Genomic DNA, 26560 nt, shown 5'->3' with positions numbered 1-26560 from the left:
GATAGTCTCGGAGCACTCGCTGCCAACAGCTGATTCTGCACACTCACAAGGCACCTGCACCCCGGGCAACTCCCTGCTTCACCCAACAGAAGCAGCAGTCAGGTCCTTTTCTTTTGCGCAAGGATTATGAAATTGGAAAAAATGGCAATTGAGCAATTAAAGAAACAGAGAATGGCTTGTTGTTTAGATGGGGAGGGGACTATTAACAGCGACTCATGTCTCTTTAGAAATGTGATTGGAAGGGAGCGGTCAGAAGTGAGAAGGGTACATAATGATGCATGCTTTATGAAATAATTACTGTCTTTAAGACCCAAGGGGATTTGTTAGGCTCACATTAATCTGCATGATGCTATTGTGACTTTTCATGCAGGACGTGGAGACTAAAACTAAAGCCATGCTCTTATTGCTCAACATATTTCTACGACAATGTGTATAGTTAGTTTACTATAAAAGGCTGGTTTATTATGTAATGTGGTATGCTTGCAAGGTATTGCTAAAAATAAAGTGTCATTTACACACATGAAATGCAAAGCAAAACCTTAATAAATATCTATATCAACTAAATCTGGGAAGATGTGCTCAGTTCCTTAACTTGTCCACATCCCAGTTTCACCATTTAACAAAAGTGTGTGATCCTGGGCAAATTGTTTAATCTCTCCAGGGTCTGCAATCGCATGTTACACCGCTATTCCTTATATGAGGAGAAGTATCCATTTACATATCAGTCTGGTCTAGTCCACAGACAAGAGTAGTCCCGCACCGAAATGCCAGGCACAAGATCGCATAATCAACAACTCCAGGAACATGTGTATGCCTTATTCAGCGTCATCGCTGAGCTGCAGCTGAGGTGTTGTTTCTCTTTAGCCACAGAAAGGAAGGGGTCCAGGTCTGGATTACCCTTAAGTATTTCAGTCTATGGCAAAAATGTAAGTCTCGTTCTACTGTTGAAGTACAAGGCCAAATAAATTGCTGTATAGGCCTGTGCAGATTCAGCGCCTGCCTGTGGTCAGTGTTGGTACTCTTGTTCAGGGGTGAATTAGCCGGCAGCTCAGGACTGGACTGTCTGTGAGTGGGACCAGACTGACATTCAAATGAGTATTTCTCACTTGGTTTGGCACAGAGAGGTAACGCATTATTGTCAACCTTCCTAGGCAGACACCATGCCATAAATCAGTTCAGTTGCCCTGGTCGTTCCCAGTTTAGGAACTTTCACACATTTGGCAACTTTATTTATACACCCAAGATATCTAAATGGCCTCTTCAGAGCCATGCTTTTTCCATACTTTAGAGATTGAAATCTATTCATCCCTTTGTGTGATAACTTCTGGAGGGGTCACTCTCTGTTGGCAGCTCTCCTGTAGACTATCCCTTAGGAGTATCATGTCAAAGTGTTTTTGGCCCCTATATTTATTGCGAAAAGATAGAAACATGCATGGCAGGGGTCTGCAACCTGTGGCTCCCCAGGTGTTTTGGACTACAACTCCCATGCTCCCTTACAATTGGCTATGCTTGCTAGGGCTGATGGGAGTGACAGTCCAAAGCATCTGGAGAGCCAAAGGTTGCAAAGCCCTGTTGCATGGCATGGACGTCTACTTGGTCGTCCTCAACTGAAGAGGGCTGAGACTTTCAAAAAACTATGCAAATTATGTATGACCATGTGTTTGGATTGGTTGTTAGGTGATGCTTCTATCTAATTTGAAATCCAGCATTTTATTTAAAAAAAACTGAATTGTGCACATCAATTTGTGTGTTTTTTCAGAGGAAATTGGTTATTCAAGAGCCTTTATTGCCTGGTGTAGACTCCAATTTAAATTGTTCTACAAGTTTCCTCAAATACTCTTATACTGTGTGGGGTTCTTTGTGTTATTAATTGTATGGTGCCCTACCTAAGCATGTATGTCTCTTAGGAGGCCCTACTATTCGTCTTAGTCAAACGTTTTTTTGTTGTCATTTAAACATGATATAGCCTGAACTCATGGCATTCTTAACTGACCACAGTATGCTGAGCTACAGCCCGGGTGGGAGGGCGATAATGTAAGGTATTGGCCTGCACCTGAGTTAAGGGCCTGAGTGGAAGCCGTAGGAGCATATCAGGGGTTAGGGCCAATGCAACCTTTTGCAGCCCAGTCCCTGCATATAACGCCATTGTGATATGGCTGCTACCACCTCCGTTTTCATAGGTTTAGGTGATTTTACTCAGAGGACACTTGTCAGACCCTGTAGCGTGACAGTTGGAGAAGCTGCTTGGAAACTGTTGCGATTGGCATTTCTTCCTGTGCATTCATCCTGCCTGGATGATGTATGATTGAGTGATGTCACTTCTGGAATGTTTGCTGTGAGCTTGGAATGTTTGGGTATGAATGGGTTCCACCCCAGGCAGTTGAGATATGTGAGCCTGGGTGGTGGGAGCCAGTGGGCTCCCTGCTGATATTCCTCTTAATCTCGTTATGGACTTGGTTACAACTGATGAACTATGTAACTGAATAAAATACTGAAGACTACTATCAACTTGGCTGCATATCCTTTTGAGTACAATTACCTAAGAACCCATCATAACAGAAACTTAAACTAAGCACCTAAGCACTCTCAAGCTTGACTGGTGAGCAGCAGTGGGGCACTGATCGCTCCTGCTGAATTTTGGGAGGGAAGCAGCAGCAGTCCTCCCAACAGTGGTCAATGCCCTCTTCTGACCCCTTGTTTATAGTGAGGTGCCAACAGTTCAATTGTATTGCTTTCATGTAATACCCACAGGCAATAGAGGCTTTTATGCGCCACTTGGCACTGCACTGCCCGCCCATGCCCACTGCAATGCCCAACAACTAGAGTGATCAAGGAAGAGAAGGCCACCCCATCAATAGACACATTCAAGGAGAACAGCCCCATTCAAGTTATGCACCAAGATAAACTTAGATAAAGCATTAAAACCCAAGTATCACCCTAACTTGCCACACAACTAGGGCTGCCCAGTCGAGCACCACTTTTTCAATTTTGTTAGAACACCAGCTGCGCACCCATTCAGCAGCCGACCACACAACAGGTCCACACCCAACTGCCACGACTAACCTGGACGAGTAACCAAGAACACACTATGTACAACCAATACTCTGCCACCAAACCCACAGGGGAAGTCAGCCTCCAGGTTTGGAGAGGAGGCGCTATTGAGTGATGAACCACAACCAAAATCGTTGGTAGATACCATTGAGCGGCAACCAAAGACTCACTCCAGAGGCATCGCCAAACCAACCAACTTACTAATTCCTTTCCCCACTTCCTGTCCCTCCAACATAAGCAACACCACTACACAGGACTAAGGGCTAACCACAGTAGACACAGCCACACCGAGAATTTTACACCCTAACCAACTCTATGAGACTCTGGAAACAACACTAGAGGGAAAACCCCTTCACATAGTCCATAGATCCATCAACACTACACTAATGCACACCAACACAATATATTCACACACCCAACAGCAATCCGTGACTCTGGACCCCTTATGGATACAACTAACCAGTGCACAAGACCACAAACCTCACCCTAACGTCACACGACACACACACCCAACACAAACACTAGCGCACATCCGAGGCACTGAGTCCTACCCATAGGGTTACACCACACGGGCATCCAGAACCTACTCCCACATGAAGACCATGCTCACAGACACCAGTTCTTCCTAGTTCTGAACCTATCCTATTATCCTATCCCCACTACCACACCCAACCCCTCCTCTTACAAAGCCACGTGAGCACCTGGCGACTGCCCTTGGGTGGTAGCGGTGCACTGTATAGATCAACATAACAAAACAAAGGCTTTACCATTGTAATGCATCTGCAGAAGCAGGGGACACATTTTCACATTTCTTTTCATGTTCGGGCACCTAAGCATACAACATTGGGGCATAAAAATAATTGTCAAAATGAACGAAAAATTACATAATATGCCCACTGTGTGAAGCACACATGAGTGGCTGATCAGGGACAGAAAACAGAAGTCCTTTTTCATTTTTAAGGCGTCGGTTTGACCTGCAAAAGCAAGGAAACAAAATTATTAAAAGGCAGTCTAGAACAGAGAAGCCCTGCACTGTCCTCAGAGGTGTGGGCAAGGGGACAGGACACTGTGGAGTCACGCCAGCTTCACAGTCCACATCAGATTGATAGAGAGGGCTAGACCCTGCATCTGCAACCTTTGGCTCTCCAGATGTTTTGACTATAACCTGCATCAGCCCTAACCAGGATAGTCATTGGTGTGGAATTGTACGAGTTATAGGCCCTGATTATAAGTTTGCTTGTATCCCGCCAGTGATTATACCGTCAAACCTGCCTTACCGTCTCCACTACCTGATATCCTGGTATTATGGGCGGCGGAGAGCCAGGAAGTTCCCATTCCGGTGATTCAGGCATTTATTCACTGTTGGGGCCTGAACTTCCGGTAGGTGGAGAGATCCGTGGCCCCCACAGGCAAACCCGAAGTGTGCCCATCTGGAGGAAATGCTGGAGCCGGAATTACTGTCATTATTTCCAGACCGGCACACTTATAATGATGGCATAGTCTAGAATATCTGAAGAGCCACAGTTGCAGACGTCTGGGTTAAACAAAACCAGTAATTATTGCCTGGAAGCCTAACATTTCCAATGGCTGCTGCTCAATGTTCCATTCAGGCTAATAATTAAACAATACATCTGATGCTGGGGGGCTTTACCGTGCAGTATCGAGACCTAGGGACAAAGAAGCACCCTGTAAATCCCAAAAACCAGGGGATAACAGCTATTACTAAAAAGACAATAAGGAATGGGCGTCATTGAAATGGATCTACATGGCGTCCCTTTTCCATTTCTATTGTGGCCGATGGGAAGGAATGTTCATGAGCGAAAACACCTATGAATTTTCTGCAGGTGCTGAAGCGTGCAGCCAAAGTACTAAAGAGCATTAAGGCCCTCAGGTTATTTTGCCTTTGGGCAACTAAACCTTCATTAATGCAGGCCATTACCGGTGGAAAATGCCTGCCTTTTGAGCCCTCTAATGCTACTTGGGTTTATACCATGCACTACTGCCATTTGCATGGTCTCCAGGCGCGGAGGCATACTGCCAGGGTACTACTAGGCATTATGGCCCTCGGGTTATTATGACCGTAGCCAACAAAACCTGCGTTTAGTCTATTAAAGCTTGCGTTTCATCCTACAAACTGTTCACAAAGACGCGGGTTAGAATCTTGAGATCAAAATTGCCGATGCATAGTGTTCCGGCATCTTCTTGTCTCTCTGCATTGATTTCTGAACTGTACTTACTATTAAACATTCTTTACTACACTCCATCAAGTCCTTTGGCTGGCATTGAGGCCTGGAGTTCAAGATCTTCCCCCAAAGCAGCTTAATTTCGCTAAGTGTGTCCAGGGTGCATTGCTGTACTCGCCACCATGGACTATAATCCATCTTGAAAATAATGCATGTTAAAATGAAGAGAAAAGAAAGAAAATGTATTCACTGCTTGTTTATATGTTCTGCTGCATTTGCTCCATTAGAATGTAGACTGCTCTCATGCCTTGAATTTCACACAGAGCTAGTTGCGAGTAAGGGCTAGAAGATCTTTGATTTACACCCCCTGCCCAGCTAGCACCTAATCTCTAATTGGGCGTTCGGTCTTGGATACCTAGGTCTATATAGATTACATGTCTTTATACCGAGGTATTATATACCGAATCATTTATGTATCGAAAGATATACCTTGAAAACCTGAATATTGAATTATTATTTTGTTTTTATTTTCGGGGGGTCCCCCCAAACACCTGTTTCCAACCCCTAAAGCCCCATCCTGACAGTTTCCCCAAAAAAATTAACCGTTTACCCCACCATAAATCTATTTGATATAAGGGTTTTCGAGGTATACGTTTAGATATATAAGTCATTTGGTGTATAATTTTCGATATAAAGACTGTATCCCATCTGAACAGAGCATGCAACACAGTAAATGTAATTAATGAAGTTTCAATGTGATGAGATTATAGAGGTTTACACTGTCATGTGTGTTAAAACCTGCATGCCCAGGAAACATGTAAAGCCTGTTGAATCCTGAGGGAGGGGGCTTCTCTGACGAATTGGAGTGTCTCTCTTGCGGTGATGCAAAAATAAACATTTCTTCTTTTTGCAGACCTGACCCAAACCGTTCTATGCATCGCATTTATGCAACATGATTGTTAATGTTAAAGATCAAGAGGTCAGATCACTAAAGAGGCAAATGGCACCTAGACACTGATGTCTGTCTGTGTGGCGGGAGACAGATCATACTTTCTTCTCTGGAAGTGAGACAATCTGGGTCATTCAGCACCCCGAAAGTGAATGTGACGAAATGACTACTGCTCTCCAGGAGTGCAGGGATGGCTAGTGGCCAAAGCGCCTACTCAGCCCCACACTGCCAGCTTCCCGGTTCAAGCTGCCAACCTCTGGAACTCCCTACCACCCACCATCAGACTAGAACCGTTATTCAACACCTTAAAAACCAGCGTTAAATCCTGGTTTATAGACAAAACTATCAACTGATTAGTCCAAGTTACCCTACAGCACTACCCCATTGTTTGACTAGTATTCCGCTGTTCTCTCATCCTATCTGTACTGAAGGCTAGACCAATATGTAACCTAGGTCAACCCAGTCCCCGTTGCTTTGTATTTGTATCTACTATTATGTATTTCCCATTATGTAGTTATGCCTTTGTCTGTAACATGTCAAGTTTCCAGTGCCCAGTTACCATAGGGTTAGGTTGCCGATGCAAATAATAAACAAATACAAAACTACAAAATACACTAGTCTAGTAATGAAGCATCAGTGATGCCAGTCACAAAGGTGAAACAAGTACAGCCCTTCAGGGACGCCACCTTCACCTCTTTTGATAATCTGGGCCGAGGGCAGACTATACTCTTCAGGAGGGGCGTGAGATGGTACAGATGAAGCACAAACAACAATAGTGCAGTGATACCAACATAAAAGAATGTCCAACCATGGTTCTAGAAATATAGGAACTTTCACAAAAACTAAATGGACGCAACTAATTGAAAAGACTTGAGACCCACCCACGTAAAGGAAAGGAACAAGTTACTTACCTGTAACTGTTGTTCTCCAGCATGGGTCTGGCATGGATTCACATGCTCATGAATATTCCCCGTCGTCAGGCTGTGAATCCTCGGTAAAGAAAAAATCAGTATCAGTTTCGTTTCTGATCTGTCCTTCCTAGTAGTAACAAATCACTGATCTCTGTGTCATACTGACCACAGCCAATGACTGCCCTCTACCTAAGCCCCGCCTCTGGCAGCCATCTTCAGATTTGGTAGCACGTGAAGTGGCAGTATGACCAAGTGAAGAGCCGCAGAGGGGTAGGCGGGAGGGTTCGCATGTGAATCCATGCCAGACCCATGCTGGAGAACAACAGTTACAGGTAAGTAACTTGTTCCTTCTCCAGCATGGGGTCTGGCATGGATTCACATGCTCATGAATATAAGATTAAATAGCAGTACACACATGCACAACCACGGGGGGTGGTAAAAGGCTCAAGATTAAGCAATACAAAACTCAACATTAAGCATCTCTTACCTCCTCACCAGGCTCACCTTAAGCGAACAGGTTGCGCAGCACTGCTTGGCCGACCCTGGACTCCTCCCTGGAATCCCGATCGACGCAGTAGAATCTCGTGAAGGTGTGCGTCGACCTCCACGTAGCAGCCCTGCAGATGTCCAGCAGGGGCACACCAGATAAGAACGCCGTAGTAGCAGCGATCGCTCTGGTCGAATGGGCTCTCGGACAGCCTGGCAGCGGTCGGTTAGCCAACCGGTGACAGTGCATGATGCAGCCGGAGAGCCATCTGGAAATAGAAGACTTCGAGAGAGCCTTCCCTTGATTCACAGGTCCAAAGTTCACGAACAGCTATGATGTCCTCCGGAAACTCTTCGTGCGGTCCACGTAGAACTTCAGCGCTCTAGCCACATCCAGCGAGTGCAAAGTCCTTTCGGCCGGCGACAAAGGAGACGGGAAGAAAACAGGTAACACCAAGGGCTCGTTAAGATGGAAGTCCGACGGCACCTTGGGCATAAAGGAGAGGTGCGTCCTAAGCACCACCCTCGAGGCATGGAAAGTTAAGTACGGTGCTTTGCAGGATAGGGACTGGATCTCTCCCACTCGTCGTGCGGAGGTAATGGCCACCAGGATCGCCGTCTTCCACGACACAAACTTCATAGGTGCGGAGTGCATCGGCTCGAATGGGGGCCCCATGAGCCTGGTCAGCACCACGTTAAGTTCCCACGCCGGGGCCGGGGCCTTCACCGGCGGGAACGACCGGAACAGTCCTTTCATAAACTCTTTTACCAGTCGATGGGACCACAGGGATGTCCGTCCTGTGGTTCTGGTATATCTGGAGATCGCCGCCAGATGAATCTTAGTGGAGGCATGGGCTAGCCCAGCCTTTGCCAGCGATAGCAGGTACGGCAGAACTTGAGGGGCCGTAACTTGTAGGGGGTTCATCTTCTGTGCTCGGCACCAGATAGAGAACCTCTTCCACTTATGACCGTAGCATTTGAGAGTCGAGGACGCCCTGGCCTTTGCAAGAACCTCTCTGCAATCGGCCGGTATATCGTAGCCTCCAAACTCTAGCGCTGCAGGAGCCAAGCCTGCAGGTTCAGCGACGCCGGGTCGTGGTGGAAGATGGCGTCTCCTTCTCTGGAGAGAAGGTCCGTGTCCGCCGACAGCTTGATGGGAGGGGACGTTGACAAGTCCAGAAGGTCCGGGAACCAGATCTGCCTCGGCCACGCCGGTGCGACGAGGATCATCCTGCACCGGGACCTCTTGAGCTGGCTGATGAGTCGAAGCAGCAATGGCAACGGAGGGAACGCATACAGGTATAGGCCGTCCCAGGGGAACGAGAACGCATCGCCCATGCTTTTCGGCTGGGGAAACCTGCTGGCAAACCTCTTGCACTTCGAGTTCGTCGCTGTTGCGAACAGGTCGATTTGGGGTTTGCCCCATCGTCGGAAGAGTTGATCCACCTGATCCTGGCGCAGTTCCCACTCGTGACACGCGCGCAGCTCCCTGCTGAGCGAGTCGGCGATGGTGTTGCTTTCTCCTGCCAGGTGGAAGGGAACCAGGAACATCCCCTGGGCGACCGCCCAGTGCCACAGATCCTGTGCCTCATTGGATAGGGCTGGGGATCTGGTGCCTCCCTGCTTCCATATGTAAAACATTGTCGTGGTGTTGTCCGTGAAGATCCGCACCACCTTGCCCTTGAGTGACGGGAGGAATGACTTGAGAGCCCAGAACACGGCTCGGAGTTCCAGGACGTTGATGTGCAGGGGCCTCTCCTCCGGGAGCCAGAGGCCTCTTGCGTGGAGATCTCCGGTGTGGGTGCCCCAACCTTCCAGGGAGGCGTCCGTCGTCACTGTCTCCTGGTACGCCGGCGTCTGAAAATCCTTGCCCGCCGTGAGGTGCGCTCGAACGCCCCACCACTGAATCGCCCGCCGGAACACCTCGTTGAGGGGGACCCTGTCTTCGAAGGTGCCCGTCGCCTGTATCCAACGGGCGTCGAGAAATTCTTGAAGGGGGCGCATCCGTAGTCTGCAGAGGCGCACCAGGTAGATGCAAGAGGACATCATCCCCAGGAGGGACTTGATGGACCTCACCCTGGCCACGTCCGTGGCTAGCAGGCGCTGCACTTTGCCTAGAATGGTCTTCGTCCGTTCTTCCGACGGGGCCGCCAGGCGCCTCACTGTATCGAGCTTCGCTCCCAGAAACAGGGCCACCTGCGACGGCACCAGGTGGGACTTCGGGTAGTTTATGGCAAATCCCAGGTTTGTGAGTAGCTGGACGGTCCTCGCAGTGTGTTCGACGGCGAGTTCCCTCGTCCTTGAGCGGATGAGCCAGTCGTCCAGGTAGGGGTAGACGTGAATCCCCTGTAGGCGCAGCCGCGCCGCCACTGGTGCTAGGCACTTGGTAAAGACCCTGGGGGCCGACTTCAATCCGAACGGCAGTGCTCTGAATTGGTAGTGACGTCCCTGGACGACGAACCTGAGGAACTTTCGGTGACTTTTGAGGATGGGAACGTGGAAGTAAGCATCCTCCAGGTCCAACGACGATAGAAAGTCGCCTTCCTCCAGCTGTCCCAGTACGTGCTGGAGGGTGACCATCCTGAACTTTTGTGATCTGATGTATTTGTTCAAACGACGAAGGTCCAGGATGGGGCGCCAGCCGCCCGTCTTCTTCCTGACGAGGAAGTATCTTGAGTACACCCCGGAGCCCCGGAGCCTCTTCGGGACAAGCTCAATGGTGCCTTTCCTGAGCATCGCCCGTACTTCCAACAGCAGTTGCGGGACGTGATTTTCCTTCCTGGCCATGGGTGGAACGTGAGGGCACTTCTTCAGGAATTCGATAGAGTGTCCTCTTGCCAGGGTATCCAGCACCCAACGGTCGGTGGAGATGGACTTCCACACGCCGATGAAATTCGTCAGCTGGCCTCCCACCGGGGTGCTTCGGTGGGGGCCCGAGACCACGGCTGGTTCAGTCCTGCTTGGAGGTGGTGGCCTTGCCGTCCTGGCCACCTTGCCGACGGCGGCAAGGCGCTCCCTGCTTGCCGCGACCCCTGTAGGCCTCCTGAGACGAGGAGCGTGCCGCCTGGCGGTAGGACGACGAGCCACCGCTGGATCCCTTGGAGGCACCCTGTCTGCCTCCGGAGCTCCGAAAGGGCCGTCGTTGCTGAAGGGCTCCTAGGGCGCGGGCCTTCTCCGTGTCCGTTTTTATGGCTTGGAGGGACTCGTCCACCGCCTTACCGAACAAGTTGCTGCCGTCGAACGGCATGTCCAACACCCTGGTCTGGACGTCATGACGGAAGTCGGTCGCCCGGAGCCAACCCCGTCGTCGTAGGCAAACACCGTTGCCCAGCTGGCGGAACCCGGTATCGGCAATATCGGTTGCCACCGTTATGGCGTGGTCCGACGCCACCTCGCACTCTTGCAGTATTTCCAGGGCCTCGGACCTCTTGTCGTCCGGCAGGAAGACCAATATGGGGGCCAGCTTAAACCAGAGCTCCCTGTCGTAACGGGCCACGATCGCCAGGGCGTTGGCCGCTTTGATCGTCGTTGCCGCCGACGAAATGACCCGCCGCCCCATGGCGTCCAACTTCTTTCCCTCGCCGTCCGGCGGGGAATTCGACGTCGAGGCTCCTGACCCCGCCGCTTTCTTCTTCGCCGCCGCTGAGACGACCGAGTCTGGCGTTGGCTGGGCCCTGAGGCACAGGGGAGCGGTTTCGGGGACCCGGTACTTCTTCTCGTACCGGTCCTGTTTGGCTGGTGCCGTGGAGGGGTTTTTGAGAACCGACAGGCCCTCCTCCCAGATGTCATCGATTAGGGGCACCGCGATGACCGTCTTCCTCTTGGCCTCCCGGCGCTGATAGAGGAAACCTTCCTTTTTCTGCTCCTCCGGGCAGAGCTGGAACAATTCGGACGCCCTGGCGATCATGGCGTGGAATGAGCCAATCTCGTCGGGCGGCGAGGCCCGTGCGACGGGAGACCCGTTCCGTCGTCATCGCCGTCGCCCTTGGAACCCGTCGTCGAGCCCAACGCACCGTCATCGCCCGACTCGTGGGAGGATGAGGAGGGAACTGAAGGCCTTACGGGGGCGAGCGGAGGAGAGGGTTGGGTCCTCCGTCGTTTGTTCTGAGGACTTCCCAACGGGCCAGGTTGCGGGTCCTCCGGCCTGGGCTGCGGGAATCTTGTCCTTATCTCAGAGCATAAGGACTGGATAGCAGACAAAATGGCCGCCGAGCCATCTTGAGGCCTAGGATCCGGCTGCGCCGGAAGGGAAGGCCGCTCTTCCTCACCATCGTCGTCTTCCTCGGTTATCTCCCGAGGATCTACCTGACGGGATCAAACCTTCTCGAAAACCGCCCGTTGGACTTCGAGGTTCCTCACGGCCTCGGTCAGTTCCTCCTCCGAGGCTGACTCCGAGCTCGAGGAGGGCGCCGTGCCGCCCCTCACTTCTTCCATCATGGCGGCCACAACGATGGGCTGAAAAGAGGATTCCCTCCTTGGCGGCAGGGAAACTCTAGTCCCGGAGGCAGTCTCCGCTGGCGGTGTCTCTGCCGGCTTGGCAAGAGTCACCGCGATAGCCTCGATAGAGGCCTTCGCCTGCTGGGTAGGGGCCTTCACCACCTTAGGTGCGTCCCTGGCCTTCTCCTTCGGGGGAGGGGTGATGCCTCGCTCCCCCTCTTCCGAGATCGGACGGGGCTTCTCCCGAAGCTTACCCGGGGTCTCGGACTTTCTCTTCCCCGAACCGGAGCGTTGGCTCGTGGTTGACAGCGCCGGGGAAGGTGCACCCTGCCTGGCGACCGAAGAACCCGACCTTTCGGCGCTCCCGGGACCAGCGGACTCGCAACACTTGGCCTGGTGTTGGGCCCCCGTCGCCGGGGCGCCCACACAGGACTTAGAAGCCCGCTCGGACCCTTTCTTCTTCTCACCCGTCGAGCCCTTCTCCAACCAGCTTGCGAGACAGGATCGACGGTCCCTCATGGTCTGTTCCGACAAGTTCTTTCAGAACTGGCAGTCCTTCTCTACATGAGTCTTGTCCCCATGAAGACAGTAGAGGCATCGCGAATGTTCGTCTTCCTTAAACACATTCTGCAGCCCGCATCCAGGGCAGCTGCGAAACAGCTTGGGTCCGAGCGACGAACTCGCATCCTGGGCCATCTCGAAGTAGGCCGCAAATCTTCTGGAATCCTCCAAGAAGTTGATTCGACGAAATCTTCACCCTTGAGGGGCGTAGGAAAATCCTGCAACGGGTAGCCGTTAACGGGAGTAGAAACGGTGGAGCTTGAGGCTCGATTAACACGCAGTAAAGCTCGAGAGCTAAGCAAGAGGACTCCCAACACTAGAACGTGCGGTAAAAATCTGAAGATGGCTGCCAGAGGCGGGGCTTAGGTAGAGGGCAATCATTGGCTGTGGTCAGTCTGACACAGAGATCAGTGATTGGTTACTACTAGGAAGGACAGATCAGAAACGAAACTGATACTGATTTTTTCTTTACCGAGGACTCCCAGCCTGACGACGGGGAATATTCATGAGCATGTGAATCCATGTCAGACCCCATGCTGGAGAACAAAGACAACACAGACTTTGAGAGCAAACAGGGCACTCGGGGTGAAGCTAAGAGTACAGGCATTAATTTCAGCAGCAAATGACAAAAGTACTTGAAAGTGTTGTCAAAGGCCAAAGAGTGGGGTCTCATAATTACTAGGCCCCTTTAAGGTGGGCCAGGGGGACAGGTCAACTACAAATACCTTTATTGGTTATCTTGGGTGCTTGGCAGCATTACGCCGCGTTTCCTGGCACTTTTCTGCAGTGAAGTCTGTGTCGAGATGGTTTGAGTCACATTGTTCCAGTGCAAAACAGCGTTGAGGCAGCTTTGAGACAGGGCTCTCTGTGGTCCAAATCAGCGTTCGCGACGGGTTGAGTCGATGGCTCACAACATGTCGAGCCAGTGCTCGAGTTGGGTGGATCCGATTCCTTGACTGGGTTGAATTGATGCTTGAGACAAGCGAGTCGATGGCTTCCATCAGGTCAAGTCAGCTTTTGAGCCAGGTGGAGGATATCCTTCAGTTTGGTTGAGTTAGCACTCAGGATCCAGTGTGTCTGGTGCTTCCACAGTGGCAAACTGGCAGGTCTAGTGGAAGTGGCGATGTGTTCAGTGGGTCAAGTCAACCTTGATGACAGCTTAAAGAAGCAGATAAGCGGTTTGAATTTTTTAGAGTGCCAAAAGCAGCAATGCATGCTCTGTAGTGGCTCGAAGGGTGTCAAGCATGGGCAAGCTGGCTCAAATATGTCTCAATAAGGTAACCAGGTTCTGAGCTACTTTGTGGTTCCGAGTTACTGGGACTGGTGATTCTGCACTTCCACTCCAGAATGATTGTCTGGCACCTTCAGGGGCCCTTCAACTCCAGTGAGCAGGACCCTGGTTCCAGTGCCCAAGCAGCGGAAGGGCCTCGGTCCACACCAGTGTCACCCCCAGTGTGTCCTTGAGGTGGATAGGGAGACGGCTTTTCCTCTTCCTTGGAGCCTTCTGTGTTCAACTCTGTGGCAGAAGACTTAGGAATAGGTTGTACCCACAACAGACCTCCAGGTGAATCCTTCTAGCCTTGCAGTCCAAAGATGAATCAACTAAGGGCAGGGCTTCCGTCTTACAAAAGGCAAAAAGTGACCCAAAGCAACCCTGCTGTCAGAGGGCCGCCTCAGGCTGCTGTTAACAAGTGTCCTTTGTCTTCTGATGCGATACCTAGAGTGCCTTGTCTGCAGAGAGAGGGGAGGCGATGCAGGAGGTTTTGGGAGCCCTAACAGAATGCCAGATCGTGAATCCCTTTCTTGGATAAATGTCTCTTCTGGGCAACTCCAACTCCACCTCCACCTCTTCCCCTTTCTGCCTACATAATAGAGACTCCAGTAATCAGCATCCTTGTGCGATAGTGCCTTTGTCATGTAAGGATTTTTTTAGATGCACTGGTTCCCATGGGATCTCTTAGAGTGGATACCTGTGACCTGGAGAAAGCAGTCAGCCTTCCTTGGTGGGGTCAAAGGAGCAGCTTCCTGCGCAGGGTTCCAGATGGTTGTAGTGGGTACAACCAGCCGGACAACTAATACACACAAGCCCAGTCATGAAAAAAAGGCCTCACTGAGGTGACACTAATACGACATAGAAATGCTGTGGCTACCCAATTGTGCAACCTTAGTAGGCGCCATGTCTTAAATAGACATGGTTTAATTTAGAGTTTTAACGTGTCAGCAGGCTCACTAGGAGCACACTATTATTCGATTTTTAACCAGAGGTGCTTTTAAAAATCCACCCCACTGCCCTATGGTTCCAGCAGCTGCTTAAGGACGCACATGTGGCGTTTGAACCTTCACTGCTGAAACTTCAGGGCATCTGCTGGAGATGTCAGTGGAATGTCGCAGCAACACGCATGGATGGGTTATGCTTTTGGCAGAGAGCATTATAAAAGTGGGATCTTATTAGCAGTGCTCACATTCAGAAACAGAATTACCTGCATCATGTTATTGTTAAAAATCAAAACAATTCAGCCTCCAAGAGGGCCTTGTGTCACAGAGGGGCTGATCGGATCTGCGTGGAATGAACGAATGCAAAAGTCTGACTACCAAACGTCTGGACTTCTTTTTCTCCATTTGTCTGCAGATATATATGTGGGGGAGAACCCCCACAACCCTGCACCTTACCCCTATACATGTTTATTAACTTCACCCCCACCACCTATATATCTGCGGAAAAATAGCGGTCAGACCATTTGCCCTCTGTCATTTTGTGTTATTCCGGGCTGATCAAGGTCTTGCAGATATGTAGCGGGGTATCTTGCTCTGGGGCAGGTGTTCTTAGTGGAGCCATTATGAATAATAGGAAGTAGCAGCACAGGTTGATGATAAGTATATCTCTTCATAAAATATGTGATTTGCAAATGTCTTACGCTTAATTCTAGCCCTGTTGAGTGGATATCCCAAACACTAGAAAACAGTGCATATTTCTCCTGATGAAAGTTCTTGAAAAACTCCATGAGAACAGAAACAAGTCGAGCTCATTTTAAGAACAATGTAAATATGAATTTGTTCATGTCTGTATATGTGAATTGTTGGTATCATTGGTGTTTCATATGATGCTGATGTAATGATTTGATTAGATGTGATGTTTGATACATTTCAATCACTCTATTTGGAATGATTTGTCTAAATTGATTATATAATATCACTTATGAACAGTCAGATACTGAATGTAGTTACAATACGGATAGATATTGACTCTGCAGTTATCTGAACCAGACAGCCTCATTTGTTGTCGTATCACTAGAGTTCGGGTGTGCCTGTCCGGGTCTGTCCCAGGGTTCCCTTCAGGTAATTCATGGGGCATCGGGTTAAGCACAGATGCTGTAGGACTTCCCATCTAATTGAGCAAGTAGGTCTTCACACAGGCTTAGAGCAGATACTTCAAAGCTCTAGAAGATCTCTGCTGCTTTGTAATAAGGAGCTGTAAAAAGAGCTTGGGCTACAGAGAGATAATGGCAGCTTTGGTGACAGCTCTAGTACAGAGTTATAATTAGGTTCTTACTTTTGTCTCCATCGTACTATTAAAGTCGAACATGTAGAGCACATCCTCTGCTCCCACAAGCACACTTGAACTCCCTGGTTCATGATACAGCACTGGCATGATCTCCTCCTTGTCATACTTGAACCTCGGAGAACCTGAAAACGGCAGAAAGAGAAGAAACATTGCATTACACATTGGCTCCCGCACAATGATCAACATGATAGTCATTGCCTCCCCCAGATAGGAAGTCTATGTCACCGTTGAGTGAGTATGCGCCATGCCATGCCATGCATTGGCATCGCATATGGGGCAGAGGGTTACAGTGGGCTTCCTTGCAGCCCATGCTTCTTACCCCAATTAGGCAGCTTCTGAAGCATGTCAGAACCACAGGAAAGAGAAAGGACAAAACAATGTGTGCACCGTCAGAAAATTGGAGCGTGGGAGATCAAGACCTAAAATGAGCGACAGGATGAGGTGAGAGGGCGCTGTGCCAGAGATCACAAGACTTATTATGAGAGAGGGGGAAATCAAGACACGTGAGAGCAGGACTCCGAAAATTCACCCACATCCCCCCCACCCATCTTCAAGCACCAGCACTGGCAGCCCCTTCAACCATGCAACCTGTTTCAGAGAGCCTGCATTACCTACAAAGCATTCACAAACAAAGCGCCACTCTATCGGACAGAGACACTCGCCATCTTCGGAGGCCAGCGAACCACCAGAAGCCACAACGTTACCAGAAAGGAAACAAAGAACTGTAAGAGGGGAAAATAGGATACAACAGGTCTTTCCTGTTAGCCGGCCTTTCTATGAAAGTGGTTCCTAATCCAGGTAAAAATGTCTCACTCCTTTCTAAACTTCAGAAAGGATCTGAAGGACCTATTCCTCCAAGACTCTCTTGCCAGCCTCAGATCGCTCCACTCAGTCCTAGTTCTCCCCCACTGGCGTTCCCCCCCTCGTCTGCCTCCCTGCCCATCTCAGCTCCTCGGCTACCCCTGCACCCCACTTGAGACCCCAGAGCTCTGATGATTCCCCAGCTAGGTTTGTGCTTTATAAATTCCATGCAAAAGTCTGTGTGATGGGTAGAGCAAAAGCATTTGTCTCGGGAGGATAGCTCAGTGGCAACGTGCTGGCCTTGGAAGCAAGACCACACAGAGCACCACTGGTTCGATCCATGGGTCCGTGCTTAGAAACCTCTGGGTATTAAGCGCGTTATAAATAACCTATCATATCATATCATTAACAGGTTCAACAGAACCATTTTGTTGCTGGCTTGGGTACCAATATTAATTTACTGACTCTTAATGCCCTAAAAGCCCAAGCACAATCCACAAAACAACCATTATTTTTTGCCTTTGTTGATTTACACACAGCTTTTGATTCTGTTTCTCATGTTAAACTGATGGATAAATTACTTTTGGCGAATTGTCCCCCAACCATGTGTGATATTATTTATGCTTTCCACTCGTCCACATCCGTAATAGTCAGACTGTCTCTGCTTGGCCTGTTATCAGCTGCGATACCCACTTTTAGAGGGCTGAAACAGGGCTGTGTCTTGGCCTCAGCCATCTTTAATTTTTTTATTCATGATGTGTGTGAATACTTTGCTGCGGTTTCATCTGATTCACCAAAAATGAATGGTCCGGTCATCAAAGCGCTTTGGTATGCAGACGACCTGGCATTGGTTTCTAAAACGCTGGTAGGACTTCAGAGGTTATTGTCTGTGCTACATGCGTATCTGAATGCTAATGGTTAGTAAGCAACTTAAATAAAACTCAAGTTGTTATATATGCTCCAAGACCAACTAGGAGAATGCAATTTGATTGGAAAATTGACAACAGGTCAGTAGGTGTAGTGCCATCGTATCTCTATTTAGGGATCTTATTTGATGGTTCGCCCTCTATTCGCTCGCACTCAAGGATATTAGACCATAAAATCCTAACTGCCATTTCTCAAACCAAAATTATTTTATATAAATTTGGTCAATTTACCATCAGACCAGCTATCTCCTAATGGAGACAAAAAGTATTGCCTACACTATTGTACGGTCTGGAGACTAAGAATATTATCTCCTCTACTGTTCTGAACCGTCTGGAGGCTAAATACTGGAGAGGCATTTTACATCTCCCTCAGTGTGTACCTGGTCCGTGGTTAAGATATGAATTGGGCCTTACTTCCTTGAGTGCGGAGTATCATTGGAGGCTATGTGCCTTATTTCGGAAATGTCTGACTTTTGCACGAACTGACAATATACTTACCATTCTATCATCATATATGTTAACCTCTGGTCATCTATTTGTTAAAACCTGGGTATCGTATATTTATAACATCATGGCAAAAGAGGACTTGACCCTGGAAGTTCTCATTTTCAATCCCACTCGAGCAAAAGAAAAAATCTTTAGATACGACTGGATTAATACAATAACAGAGTGCCTTTCCTATAATGATTATCAAGCACTAGTTTACGAACACAAAAAACTCAATGTACTGGCCTCTTACTTAAATCAGTCTCCTTCACCCCAAGTAAGGACAACTATTTTACGTCTTCGTTTCAATCTGTTTCCTACGCGTGACATCTTGGTCAGAAGAAGAATTTTGCCCTCGTCTGAAAATGATTGCTCCTTCTGTCAAAATGTGGCTGTTAAGGAAACTCTTAAGCATATTATAGCTGAATGTCCAGCAGTAGAGGCCCAGAGAAAAACATATTTTGAGTCGCACATGTCCTATATTAGTGCGATACCTGCTGACACTCGATGGTCCGTGTTACTTTCCGCTGGTTCAACTAGCATTCAGATTGCTATTCATAATTTTCTGATTGTGCTCAAATTGAATGTGAATTTTGTCTCTCGTTTGGGATCAGAATTATAAAAATTCTCCAGATCTTTTAACTATTGGATAATTCATCAGGAATTTCAACTCTGTATTGAACTACTCTTTTTTCCTTTACCAATTGAGTGGTTGTTCAATTGCTTCAATTGTTACTGGTTTGAATCTCGTTTGATTTTGATCCTGTCTGCAATCTCACAGTCTTTATCTTCCTTGTATTCTACATTAAGATTTGTATCACTATGCATTTTGTTTGTAATTTATAGAAATGTTTAAGAATTTGTTAAGTATTGAAAAAGTTGATTTTTCAGCTATATTCAATAAACAATTAAAAAAAATAATAAAGAACCATTGTATTTGGGAGGCTCAGCACTTTGGGTTAGTAGTACAATAGAGCAATGGCCTAGCTAAAAGCAAGGAACCCCCAAATGATACTGATTGAAAAGGGGCATGGCCTTCCTAAAAGGGGTCTCGGACCCAAAGCAAGTTGTTGGCGCCAGAGCTAGAGTGACAGGCACAAGGAGGGCACTGCAATGAGGAAGTGGCCCAACACTGACCTCTTCCTCAATGCTACTGTTTAGTAACCAGAGGAAGGACTTTGCAATAGTATTTGTGCTCTGAAACATCCTGTACTTGTGATTGCTCATTAACGATGCCTTAAACAAGACCACTTTCCATTACGTTTACTAAGGTGACCACGCCTCAAGATGCTAATGAGGCACACACATCACAAATGTCCATTGGTAAAGACTGATGACCACTGTGGCATACAGGATGCTACTGCACAGAAACGTGGCACACATCTTACCTTTACCATCGTCCGTCCCTTTTAGCCAAACCTCACCAATACTATGGTGGGTTTAAAAAAAAGCAAGAAAATAAACTCTTCTGCCATGAATCTTGAGAGAAGAATAGGCCTTTTTAGTTCACGAACCACACATGTCACCATGTCACCTGATAAACCTCCCTTGAGGTTCATACCCTGGTAAGAGCCACAGAGCAAAGCACTATGGGTATGCATCTAATAAATAAAAAACGTGCCTTTTCTGTCCACAGGAGATCAATGTTATTGCCTTATAGGGCAGCCCGTTCAATGATTTCTGTTGAGGGTGAAAGGACAGAGCTAAAAGTACAGCAAAGAGGGGGAAACAGCTCATGCCTCTTTAAAGGAGAGAAGGCGAGTTAGAGAGGGGACGCCTGATGTGCGTGTGGAGTGGAAAGGGAAAAACAAATGTAAGGCAGATCACGGTTTTTTTTTCAGATTACCATCTAGCATCATGTCCCAAAGCAAACAGTCTCCACACTCAGTCAATATGTATGTTAAACAAAGGGCGATGGCACAGCTAGCAATTAACCACAGCAGCTGAGAAAGTCTCAAACAATGTCGCAGCAATCTCCTGGATGGCAGGGACGACGTCAGTTCCTTTCAACCTTTTCATTAATTAATATTTTGTTATAAAGCGTTTAATACCAGAGACCAGTCTTTAAGCCCAGGAGCGGCATTCGTACCTGTGTTACTCTGCGTTGTTTTGCTTCCAAGACAAACACGTTGCCCCTGAGCTATCCTCCCAGACCCAAGTTGAAATGGGCCCTGAGCTTCAGTGCCCCCTTGCCAGTATGACAGTTTTATGGCCCTGTAACACATTTCTTTAGTTCAGGACATTAAATGTGCACTTTGCCACACAGCGATTGTGGACATCCACATCCAATGTCCAGCAGCAGAGCTATCACCTATGCCCTTTTACTCTGGTTTAATTTACATTAGAGCCTTCCTGACAAAGAGCGATGAATAGCTTTTCAGTGGACATTTAGTGTTTCAGCTCCCCACTGGCGCCTGCCGCATGATAATCTTCAGCTATTTACGTCATCCCTGTATTCATTATGGCATTATAATTTAAGCACCCTCAGCTGCTTCAGATATTGTTTTCCTAACTAAAGGCAAGCAGGCCCCCAAACATGTTGAAATGGAACCCCACAAGCCCCGACAAATGTGCAGCTGGACTTGGTCGGTGCAATTCACCTTTAGACATACTGCCTCATCACGAGTTTGGCGGGAACCCTTAAATGCAGTGGTAACGCTATTACCACTGCATTTAAGGATCCACCAAATCACGGGCTTGGCGAATTTACCCCGAGCTCTGAGCTGGGAGCAAATCCGCCGCAATTTTGCCGATTTGCGGCGCTATTACAGCCGGCGGTAATAGCCATAGTGCTTACAAGCAGGGCTTTAGGTTCTTTAAAAGGCTTAAGTCATTTTTAAAGTAGATTCCCAAATACAGAGTCCAGCGCTATCTTGGGGAGTCTGCGCCAGAAGACGAGGCAACGCAAAAAAGAGCTGTGTTCACCAGGAACTTGAGTCCTGGGAGTCCTAGGAACCCAGGACGCTGTTGGGTGGACTGCTGACTTCAAAGCGTGGTAAGTACTGATAGCTCTGGCATGGATACCAACATGATCCGTTCCAATTTGTAGGTGCTTTTCCCGTCCTGTTTTTTCTTTGCATTTTTAGGACTTGCAGTTCTGATTTTCCATGGTATAACACTCAGACTACAAGTCCCAAAATGCAGAGAAAAAACCAGGACTGGATAAGCACCTACCAATTGGAAAGGATTGTGTTGGCATCTCCGAGTTGAAGCATTACGGGAGCAGACGCAGCAGCAGGACTGTGAATTGGGGAAAGGAACTTAAACCTTAGCTCAAGGTAGATATTGTGTGTCCCTGTGAAAGGAATTTTGAAAATCATAGAAGACAAAGAACAAACAGAGGGTAAGGTTTACCCTGACAGTATTACTAGGTTGCTGACATCACCAGGACATTTGTGATCCGACGCTTGCTGCCTAGCTTGCTCAAAGAGAATACAGAACGTGCACGCATTCCACGTAATGAGAAGGCGAAATGCAATGCCACCTTATTAACCATTTGAGCACTAGAATACAGGTTCACGTACAAACCACGCATGTGGAATAAGGCGCTGCTGGTAGAAGTAGAAGGTTAGGTATTCCCAGTGCTTTAAGTGGGCCGGTGCCAGCCAGGGCCAGGCCCCAGCAGTCTCCTAAAAGTGGGGCTGTGGGCCCCCCCCCCCCCGGTCACACCACAACATTGGTGGGACACATTAACCCACCGCAGCCGCGACGGAAGATGCGCCCGCCATAGAGTCAGGCAAGCTGACAGAAGTACCAGCCAGCCACAGTGTCGCTGTGGCTGGCCGGCACGTCTGTCAGTCACTGTAAATTCCTCTGGTGGCCCCTCGCACGAGGAGTCACCAGAGGAAGTTACTGTCCCTTTGTTTCCCCACCCCCTCTCCAGGTCGCGGAGACGTCTTTAACCCTCTGCAAACCTGGGGATTCCAAAACATATTTAGAGGTTTAAAAAAGATGACTTGAAAAGTATGCAAACCATAAGGTATGCACACAAATATATAAATGTTACATATTTCTATGTTTATAAAAGATGGCTTTCATACTACACAAACCATAGTAAGGTACCATACAAATATATAAATGCTTACATGCATTTATATATTTGTTTGCATACCTTACTATAGTTTGCATATTTTTTTAGGCCACGCCCATCCCACAAGCCATGCGCCCAAATGAGGGCCCCCCTCAATTTCTTACCCCACTTCTAGCCCTGGGCATTCGCTCGGGGTCCAACATGTGCTCGACCGACCACAACGTATGTTGGTGGAGACCCTGGATCAGGTATCATTTCTCAGGCCTGGTGGAAGATGTGTTTGGGCCTAGTTCAACATGGTGACTGGGAGCCTCCCTTGCTTAGAGCGGAAAACAGTCTGAGGCACCCATGTGATGCGTACATTATAACAGAGACAAAGAAATACAGCTGGGGATTGATAGCCATCGATTATCACGAGGCAGCAAGCCAGCAGGGAGCTGAAACACTAAATGCCCAATGTAAAGCTATACATCCTCCTTTTCCAGCAAGTGGCTGATGTGGAGGATCCGGTATAAAAAGGCAACAAGGTGATAACATGTTTGCATACCCCAAGGGAAGTGACGGCCAGAAGGGCTCCAGAAAATGCAACTTGTAAGGCGAGCACTGCAGAGTACACATTTACAGCCCTAGAATGACATAAAGAAAGGAATATATTGCTGTGTTATAAGGCTGCTGCCTGGCAACAAGGCGGTAGTTGCTGGGGGCCCCGCTGATACTTGAGGACCCTTTTAACTGAAAAAGTTGAAAGGCCCTTGTGCGACCCCTGTCATTTCTGAAAAATGCATGTCCTGCTTGGCAGTGGTGCAAGCATGGTGTGGGTCACAGAAAAGGGGCTGCCCAAGAAGTTAGGACTGCCAAGAAAGGGGGCTCTGCGCTCCTGTTGTGCGGAAAGCAGGCAGACAGACCATGATAACAGACCAACAGAGGGCAAAAATCGTTTGGCCCCAATCATTTCTGCCACTAATGCCTTCGGTGGAATCTCACTGCCACAGTCCCTGCCGATGCCCAGAGCCAATTATCCGACGCATAAGAGCGATGAACTCTGGGCAAGATGGTGGTATCATATAGTGCAGAAGGCCAGAGTGGCAGAGCTCCCAGGTGTCCCCATGCCAAGTGTGAGCAAGACATCCAGTCCTATTTTTTTCCTTAACATTCTGGGACATGTAATCAAAAATTTTAAAAGAAAAAGACAAAACTACGATTCCCAGAATTCCAAGAAAATAACACAGCACATTGAACCGATGTGCTTTGCTGGATTTTTAATAGGCCGCTAGAGTCTTCCATTCTCTCGGTAGGTTAGGGTGGCACCAATTACAATTACAACTTGCTTCTTTCCTGACTTACAGCTTGCATTTACACAGAAGCTACAGGCCAAAGGGCCATTCTACCTCCAGCGCTTCGATGCCCTAACATATGGCTGAAGGCGCTATATAAATACAAGATAACATAACGGTCCCGCACTGACTGCCTAAGAAACTACAGTACCAATTCGCTGCCCTGCCATCAGGTCCCGGGCAAACAAAAAACGAAGAAATCCACGAACCCTTGCATTTTACACCAAGCCTTCACGTTGCAGGCCTTCACCTCCCCTTCCCCCTTCCCATTCACATGGACCTTGTGATTTCTGCCTCTGAGACTGCTTAAAGAATGCTGTCAAAGCGTGAGAGAAACCAGCTTCTTGTGCCCTTTGATGTGTGCAAGTAACCCCATAACAGTGAGGCTAACTTCTTTTAATGAATTGTGAGAATCAGTCTCCTGGTGTGCTGGCTTCTCATCAAACAACTCCACCAGAGTGCAATCGCCCCTTCCCGTGCCCTCCAACTGGCAGTGCCGTGGGGCATGCAGTGAGGATCACAACATGAAGGGAAGTTGCGGCTCAATGTCACAGCCTATACGACAGGGTGTTCTACTTCCTGGTTTTGCCTGGACTGTCCTGGAATGTGGCCCTCTGTCCTTCCGCCGCGAGAGGTTTTTTTTCATTTAAAAACCCTGGGACCGGTTTTCTGGAAGAGGAGGGGCACCACTTAATCCGCAACAATTCATCAAAACATTTAGAAATCAAATAATCATTTGAACAGTTTGGTCATCTGCGGTGGAGTAGTTCATAGACATAAGTGCACAAAATCACATTGTTTATCCAGTAGCTGAATAGAAATTTGAGCAAGCATAGGCGTAAATCCTCTCTCCCATAAAGTGGCTGGCACAATCTACCCTGTTGCCATACTGAAGATTTTGGATTGTATTCCTGATCAGGCTCTTGGATTGGGCCGAATTTTGTCAATCCAAGAGGCCGGAAATTCTGGCCAAGAGGACACGCAGGCATGTTGGCAAACCAGAAGTTTGGAATGTATTGCACACCAGATTGTCTGCAATGCCCATCCGGACCAATCAGAGTGCATGAAACAATGTTGGCCTCCTCCTGATTGGTGGAAAAAAACTGAGCAGAATTCTTAGAATACCTTCATTGCACACATCTATGCAGGCACATTCCCTTGTCCATGCACGCATTCACACTACCATGCCAACGTACGTGAGTTTATGGCCCTTTGGAACGTGCATATGTGATGGATGGGATTACACAAGCATAATTCTGAGTCCAAATAACCGGACAAACTCAAGACGTTGGCAAATTACTGTTTTATTACTGTTGTCATCACTTTGAGGGTACATTCGATAGGGTTATCCCAATGGGTATCTCCTTCCAAATACTTGCTGCGGTATTGATATGACAGGTGGTGTCAGGCAAAGTACAGTCTCATGTCTCCAATACAAAGGAGGTGGTGGGGGAGCGGGATCTTCTGCGGATGTATACATCTGCTCCACTACGCACACACAGTTGTATAAACTGACACCTTCTCAAACTCGAACATAGGACCACATTTAGGGCACATGCACGTATAGAGCAGAGATCAAACATTTACAAAAAAGAAGAGAACATGAATGCGAGCAAGAACATACATAACAATTACGCAATAAAAACAGACAAATACAAAAACTCATCTGTCCACTATGTGAGGGGTCAGAAATGTGAGGCGGCTAACTTTGTGAAGGTTTTTCAAAAGATGCCATTTTATTAAATTAACAGGTTGGATAAATGCCTCACTATCCCTACTCTGACGAGGATTTCCCTGCCTAAAATATACTAAAGGAATCACTCTAACAAAAGGATATCTGTCCCTCACTTATACGTAGAATAACCCAATAAAGGAATGCATGGCAATTCAAAGGCAACAACAATAACATAACCATTGAGTTCATAATATGACAACAGTCTCTCCTTATAATCTGGGTGAATTGCCCTTCCCCAGATTCAGCAGGAGTGTACTCCACAGTACCAAAAAGAAATAAGGACATCCTTGTTTCTAACAACGTGCTGACACAGTTCTTTATGACTTCAACTTGATGATGGAAAGTTCCAACACTCCAGTTATTCACCAAAGAAAATAGAAGATTATTTCTCTTCCTTGAACAAGAGTGAGATTTAGAATTATCCTCTTCACATAAAGGATCTCTCCTTAGTTTGTCAATAGCAACAATTGTCTGTCAGGATGAGTTGCCACAACTGAGTGTTTCTGAAGAAATATGACTCTTCTGTATTTTTATACAATTCTTTCTCCAGTACCAAAAGCAACATAAATTGTCTTTGTCAGAATGTTTTGCCACAACTGAACACTTCTGAAGAAATGCCACTTCACTACAGCAGCTTTATACAGTTCTTCCTTCAGCACCATAGACAGCATAAATTGTTTTATCAGCATCACTTGATCGCACTTAATCAACTTTTACCTGGTTTACTTCCATGCCAGGCCTACTACCTCAGTCACACCTGGTTTACTCTCATGCCAGGCCTACTACTTCAGAAGGTTGCCATCCGGGTATACTCCCCTGCCTGAACTGCATTTCATAAACAGCAAGTGCTTCTGTGATTTAAATTGACTTCTAATAGCTCTACAACAGCTTCACAGTATTCATTATTTTGCTACTTCAAACTCTTCAGGGAAAACAAGATTCACATTGTGCTCTTTCGATATCCCTCTGCAAATTATGCTCCTCTTCTTCTGAATAGCCTTTTCCTGAAAGCCAGCCTTTTGCCACTCTTGTTTCACCACTACACAAGCAACAAAATACTGACAAGAATAGGGTCTTATTGTGCTTCTTCCTTGGCTTTGGTAATAAG

General features: G+C 47.8%; 1 protein-coding gene across 1 annotated transcript in view; it reads right to left on the bottom strand.

Annotated features, from left to right (window-relative positions):
- SEMA7A (semaphorin 7A (JohnMiltonHagen blood group)) overlaps positions 1-26560 on the bottom strand; it is a 266576-nt gene that overhangs the window by 103394 nt on the left and 136622 nt on the right. The window contains exon 2 of the mRNA XM_069624587.1: positions 16129-16262. Within this exon, the coding sequence (XP_069480688.1) occupies positions 16129-16262 (134 nt within the window). The remainder of the gene's footprint in view (positions 1-16128; positions 16263-26560) is intronic.

This window comes from Ambystoma mexicanum, chromosome 11, assembly GCF_040938575.1.
Source record: "Ambystoma mexicanum isolate Mex_15411 chromosome 11, UKY_AmexF1_1, whole genome shotgun sequence".
Classification (NCBI taxonomy): domain Eukaryota; kingdom Metazoa; phylum Chordata; class Amphibia; order Caudata; family Ambystomatidae; genus Ambystoma; species Ambystoma mexicanum.
Note: the sequence above shows the minus strand (reverse complement) of the source record. Positions and strands in the feature narration are given on the sequence as shown.